This window comes from Sinocyclocheilus rhinocerous, unplaced genomic scaffold (genome assembly GCF_001515625.1).
Source record: "Sinocyclocheilus rhinocerous isolate Xijiao unplaced genomic scaffold, SAMN03320098_v1.1 scaffold5947, whole genome shotgun sequence".
Lineage (NCBI taxonomy): Eukaryota > Metazoa > Chordata > Actinopteri > Cypriniformes > Cyprinidae > Sinocyclocheilus > Sinocyclocheilus rhinocerous.
In genome coordinates, this window is record NW_015634193.1 from 33,553 (window position 1) to 40,608 (window position 7,056).

Genomic DNA, 7,056 nt, shown 5'->3' on the forward strand with positions numbered 1-7,056 from the left:
AATTCTGATAAGCTGTTGGACAGGGCCGGGCTAGGGTCTATATTTGAGGCCCCTGCAGGGCTCTAGCGTTGTAGGCTTTTTGTCAGCCTCCTTACAGCCTCCTCCTTTGTCAGTCTTTAGCGTGGGGCGTAGTTAGGCCTCCTCTCGTTTTAGAGAGTCGTCATGCTGAGGCCTCCGCTCCTAAAGCTTGGCTAGGTAGAATGGAGTGTTGCTAGGCGTGTTGTATTTAGGCCTCCACTCTGTAGAGCTTCACGGGCCAGTTGGCTCTGATTGCTAGGCTCTCTGTGAGCTTTCTTGGATGCTGGCCTCAATAAGAGCATAGTTAGACTTCCTTTTTCCTGTGAAGGCCTCCGTTCTTGAGAAGCTTCGGTCTATGTTGTTGCTGGTACAGGGGTGAGGACTCCTCGGAGTCTTTGACTTGGTTCAGCCATTTAGGCACTCATCCCTTCAGCATGGTGGCATGAGTATTCCGTTCACCAAAAGCGCCCTCTAGGGGACTCAGTGTGGAGTTCCCATTCGAAAGGGAACGTCTCAGGTTACGCATGTAACCATGGTTCCCTGAGAATGAGAACGACATGCTGCGTCCCTTTGCCATGCTTCAGGAATTCCTGCACGTCTCCTGCAGACAAGAAGTGGATGACGCTTTTTACAGGTGCCCTTTTATACTCTCGGGCACACCTGTCGTGACGTCATAGGCTGCCACCTGCCAATGTCAAGTTCATTGTCGTGTTTAGACTCATGCTTCAGACACTGGTCATGCCAAAGACATTCCACAAAAGCGCCCTCTAGGGGACGCAGCATCTCGTTCCTCTTCTCGGGGAACCATGGTTACATGCGTAACCTGAGACTTTATTTTTGTTTTCTTTGCGCACAAAAAGTATTCTTGGCTTTGTAAACTTACGGTTGAACCCGTTGCCACATGGAATATTTTACTGATGTTCTTGCTACGTTTCTGTGGGGGGTTAGGACGATTTCCTTTTTTTTTTTTTTTTACTCTTCCTAACCTAACCCAATCTTCACCAGACTTTGATTCTACACCATGCTGGCAAAAAGAAATGTATATCCAAGCATTGAAAAGATAATTAGTTTTATGGCATCACACATTTTCATGAATTGACCTATTTCTGCCAAATGCAAAGTCCAAAGTTTCCGACATTTTGAGTTATTTAAAAATCCTACTTATCCTCTGTAATTTGTCTGATTTGCACAAAATTGGGTATCCACCAACCCGAGATGCCCCTGAGAACTTTTTTTTTTTTTCAAAAGATTTTTGATTTGTTTAATCAATGTATTGATATTAGCAAATATTTTTGTGCATGTGGCCCATAATTACTTCTTGTTGTGAATGCAATCGTTGAAACATGCCAAATATAACAAATTCTGATGCCTGGGGGACTTCTAAAAAATCAGCCATTTATATAATTTATATCAAAGCCATTTGTATGAATACTGATGTTGTCAACCAGAAGGAGCCACAGGATAATTAAGAAATCTGTGTAAACAGTTCAATATATTAACTTGAAATTAAAATGCATATAAATAATTTTTAGCTTAACAGAGTTTAATATAATCCATTTGTAAAGAAATCTGTGATCTCCAAAAGGCTTATTGATTTTAAAATCTTACCTTTTGTTGCATATCTCAATGAAATCGTGTCTGGTTGCTATATAGACATGACTGAAGGTATGCATTTTATCAGTTCATAAATTCCTTGGAAATCAATTTCCTGATATAGACGTTGCTAGTGCCATGCCCTACTGTTTGACAGCATTGTGAGAACACCATGTTTAAACCTAGATGTGAAGAAGTGAAGATTATCACTGGCCCCCTGTCTGTAGAATGTGGCATGTGAGAATTATATAATCAGTACTGGCGCTCCCTATTTAGTACGCAGTTTGTGTAGGGCACCAACTCCCAGAGGAGGCACCATCCCAGTTGCTCAAAAAAAAACTTTTGTTCTATATTAAAATTAACTTATACATATACATAAATAAAAAGTAAACGTGAACATCATCAGTCCGGCGTAGAGAAAAGAAAAAGAAAAAGAAAAAAAGAAAAAGAAAAAGAAAAAAAATCTCTTTCAGGTAACTTATGTTCATAATCCTTTGAAACATTTTTGGCTGTTGACATTAATAACGTGTTTTAATGTAGGTAAGAATTTCACCATCACCAACGCATCTGCCTTAATAGTTTCCATGACTTAAAAAGCATTATATAAAAACAATGAGGCAATGATTGGTTAATTAATAATAATCATACGGTTCCATTGAATAACACTGTTAAAATACATAATGTAATACAAAATAAACAATTTATTACATATTATTACAAATGCCTGCAAAGGGCACCAAAGGCCTGGTAATTATTGTTGTTACACTTACAGGACGATCAAATCCTTGTTTAATAATAATTTATAAATAATACAATTTAATTACAATTGATTTACTTTTATATTTTCTTAAAGTTCTATTTTGACCCCTATACTAGGTGTTTTTTTTTCTCGATAATATTTGAGGGAAGGGGGCACAACAATACAATTCTGCTTAGGGCACCCATTTGGCCATCAGCGGCCCTGTATATAATAAGCCTGTATTGACATCTCACCTTCATCACAGTAATAGCATGAGGAGAAACACCATGGAACCTCTTCTCTAGTGGCTCCTACAACAATAAAATCAAATTTAGTTACATTCCACACTGATGTTTTTTTACAAGTAGCTGTGTATTTTTGTGAGAATTTGTGCTACCATGATATCAGGCTCAGGGATGCTGACTCCACTAAAGAAGACATTGGAGCGGAACACCTGCTGATGCCGTGGGATCAAGTCACCTATCGGGGTCAAAGTTCAGAGGTCAAGAGTCAGTGTATAACTGTTTTGTTTTATTTTTTTATGAGATTTAGACCAAACTGTAGTCATACAACTGAAATGAAATATGCTCTTAAAGTGGTGAAGTTCAGTGGATAATAATTATCTGCCATTTGATTCAATTATGATTACATTTTTACAATAACATTATCACAGTCAAATGGCAGAAAGAACTTGTAGTGACTACAACTGCTGACTATGGAAGCTTGTTTCTGCCACGGAATAGTAACTGTGACTTTTTATCTCACAATCCTGACTTCTTTTCTCACAATTGCGAGTTTACTTTTCACAATTCTGGCTTTTTTCTAAGAAATCTGTGATATAAACTTGCTATTCTGATAATTGTTTCTCAAATATAACGTCACAATTGCATTAGGACGTCATAATTCCGAGAAATAAAAAAGTATTTTTTCCCCTTATATAAAAAGTCGCAATTACCTTATTTATTTTTTAAATTCTGTGGCAGAAATGGGCTTCCACCAATTAGACAATAACATATGTAAACAGGACGGTTCCTAATTATTAAAATGTTTCAAAATATATTTGCTTTAAATATTTATTTAGTTAATTTCCAGGTTTCAATTGGATTTTTTAAATTCCACATTTTAAGCGGTCTCAGACTTTTGGACCCTTTTGTATATAACCTTCAACATTCAAACTTCTTCCTTTCTTTTACTTTTAGTACCCAATGTTTGTCGTATGAGGTGCAGCTGATCCACGTCAGAACGTCCCGGCCAAAGAGGATTTCCAGAAAGCAGCTCGGCAAAGACACAACCGAGGGCCCACACATCCACTGGGGGACCGTACTGAGTATCTCCGACCAAGAGCTCTGGGGCCCGGTACCATCGTGTTGCCACATAATCAGTATAATCATCACCTGGACCAGCTGTTTCAAGCACACACACACACACAAAAAAAACACACGTAAATGTGTGTTTACAAATCTAAAATGAGGACCTTCCATTGACTTTTTGTTTTTATATGCAGCTAGTTATAAATACTATATCCTAACCCTAACAGAAACCTTTCTGTATTTTTACAACTTTGTTTACTTTACACCATTTTTACAAATGAGGACATCCTCAAAAGGAGGTTTTGCGAGAGCTCATTTCTGGATACAAATGTGTCCCCAAAACATGGATAAGTAGCTACGCACACATACTGTAGATTCAGAATTACATGTACATCATACAGAAAGGATTACAACATGCTGATGGATAGATCTTGTGTTAGCCTATAGTAACAATATGCTGAAACCCAAGGAGGATGCATGTAAGCAGATCCTGATTGGCTGATTGCACCTGTGAGGCTTCACGCTGCCCTGAAAGTGAGCTCAGGACGCATGACAGCTGATATAGGTAGGAAGTATAAATAAGTCATTAATGAAGTGAAGATGCTAAATGCACATAAATGGCTAGAGAGTGAGTGAGCGGGGCAAAGACACTTACTGAGGATGCGAGCAAAGCCAAAATCACACAGTTTGATCACACCGGTCTTGGTCAGAAGAATGTTCTCCGGTTTGACGTCCCGGTGGATGCACTAGTAGACACACACAAAGATTGAGATACATACACAAAACTCCCACTATAATAAGGCAGGGATTTTTTAAAGACATCTTCTTTCTAAAAAAAAAAAAAATCATCTTAACACAGGTAATAGAGCTGATCTAGCAAGAATGTAGCACCAAAACAGCTCAATAAAGCCCTGTTCACACCAAGAACGATAACTATAAAGATAACGATATTAGCGTCCACACCAGCGAACGATATCGTCTGTTTATTATAAGCGCACGCGTGTCTGCCGCTTTAAATTCTCGAGCTCGTTACAGCAGGATGGATTCTGATTGGCTCTCAATTTTTTATCGTTCATCAGCTGGAGAAAAATCGTTCTGAAAGTGATTCCAACGATATCGTTTCTCTTTGTCTTTATCATTATAGTTGTGGTGTGGACTCTGCTATTCTTTAATATTGAGAACGATTTTTAGAACTATATCTTTATCGTTATCTTTATAGTTATCGTCCTTGGTGTGAATGGGGCTTAAGAGTCCAAATTTGCAGTATTCATAAATTATAGCCAAATAATACCCAGATGACCTACTACTTCCACTGAGATTCTGAAGTGTGCGTTCAATGGACACTTCACTTTCCCATGAGGCAACAGGAGAGGACTTGTAAATGCGCGAAAGTGGCACAACTGACAATGCCAAGATGGCAGTTGTAGGTTGTTTGGATTGCATTATATTGCACATATCCATACTTAGTACGCTCTTCATCAAATGTAAAGGGCCATTCACATAGCATGCATTTTTCCATTCCACTGTGCTATTTTCCATTGTTTTTCTACATAAACATGCACTTGATGGATGTGTTTGACCATATGTTTGCACCATCTCGCCCATGACACAGCGTTATGCTCAAGTTAAAAGAAGTTTGACTTAAAAAAAAAAAAACATGTCTCTAGACCTTGCATGCTTCCCATTCCCACTGCCCGCATCTCACGTTTTGAACTCACATACAGTACGTTACTGGCCACTGTTTCAGTACGTCAAATGCAAAACACATTTCTATGGATCTATTGAATGGTTATTCTGCGCCATAATGAATATCAAAATGTGACGGCAATGTGTATCAAATGAATATCAATATCAATGAATATCAAAATTTGACTTATGCTTCCATGATCACAAGCAGAGATTGGTGGCAGCGAGTTGTTGATAGATTTCAGTGATTCAAGTGGAGGGAAAACTTCAGAAATTTTAATGAAGTTCATTTTTGAAGCACTTTTGTCTTTGGTGCACTTGGTGGAATACATGCGATTAAAATGTTTATATGTCTGTTTATTGAAATCGGCATACACCACATGTTTTATTACAATTATGGTTACTGAGATTATGAACTTAATTGCATCATTTTGATCAAAATATTGCTAACGTTTAATTGCAATATAAATGTCATAATATTCACATTACGAGGTTACATGTAAACATAGTCACTGACTCAGTGACTCCTTCATTACTCACAAAAATACACTGAAAAATCCTCACGACTTATGCGAACTGAGAGCCTGCTGTATGTCATGAGATTAACGAACTTATTCCAAGACATTTTTTATTGTTAGTTGTCTCCTTCTCATTCCAAAAATGAGGTTCTTCAATATTGTGACTTTTCACAGTTATCTGTAGCATTCATAAGTGACACACACTGGTAGACAGGAAAAGAGAGGATGGACATACTGACATTGTGTTTGTGACAGAAGTTCACAGCCTGTAGAGTTTGCCACACAATACTCTTGAGTTGTGCCTCAGGAACCCTAAAGAGAAAAAAGGACAGATGTTCATATCAAGCCTCATAGATTCTGCTAACTACAGATTTTTGGCATAGCTGGCAGGATCTACCAACAGTTCTCTAAATATCAGTGCAGCTCCCGTATATCTGCAGTAACCATGGGCCTGTAGTCACTGGCAACCAGTTCCTTTGTTTTGAGAAGCAGCTAAGGTTACGACTGAAAGGCCTTCTGGGAAAGAGAGAGAGAATGCTGGGCAGCCACAGCCTTTGTGGTCTGACCAGTTTAGGAGCTTGGAAAAACAACAGCTAGATACAGTCTATAGAAGTCAGCATGATATAACATTAAAGAATCAAGAAATCCATCAAGAAGACTGCATTGTGAAAAGTGTGCATTCCAGGTCGTAGGAGAGGAGGGGGTTGAAAAGAAAGAGCGATTGGTGAAGTCAGCTGAAAAGAAAGTTGTTTCTAGGGTGAGACAAGTATTACTTTTGAATGTAAGATTACAGAGGCAAACATTTTTGCAAGAGTAGAAAGCAAAGAAGGGTCAGTTTTAATTTCATGGTGAATTTAGAGATGACAGTATTTACATAATATGTGACCCTGCAGCACAAAAGCAGTCTTAAGTCGCTGGGGTATATTTGTAGCAATAGCCAAAAATACATTGTATGGGTCAAAATTATAGATTTTTCTTTAATGCCAAAAATCATTAGGATATTAAGTAAAGATCATGTTCTAATGTAAAAAATCTAAATTCTGAAAAATTGACACTTAAAGGCAGAGTAAGTGATTTTTCAAAAACACTTTAGAAAACTGATTCGGGCCGAATCGCAAAACAAACTTGTAGCCAATCAGCAATAAGGGGCGTGTCTACTCGTGATGTGGAGGAGAGCGCGTTCAGTGCATGG

General features: G+C 38.2%; 1 protein-coding gene across 1 annotated transcript in view; it reads right to left on the reverse strand.

The window, feature by feature from the left end:
• LOC107745448 (cyclin-dependent kinase-like 1) overlaps positions 1-7,056 on the reverse strand; it is a gene marked incomplete at its 3' end in the record, with an annotated part of 12,973 nt that overhangs the window by 3,169 nt on the left and 2,748 nt on the right. Inside the window, exons 3-7 of the mRNA XM_016559319.1 lie at positions 6,104-6,176; positions 4,316-4,406; positions 3,553-3,753; positions 2,748-2,830; positions 2,605-2,661 (exon numbers count right to left, since the gene is read on the reverse strand). Of these exons, the coding sequence (XP_016414805.1) occupies positions 2,605-2,661; positions 2,748-2,830; positions 3,553-3,753; positions 4,316-4,406; positions 6,104-6,176 (505 nt within the window). The remainder of the gene's footprint in view (positions 1-2,604; positions 2,662-2,747; positions 2,831-3,552; positions 3,754-4,315; positions 4,407-6,103; positions 6,177-7,056) is intronic.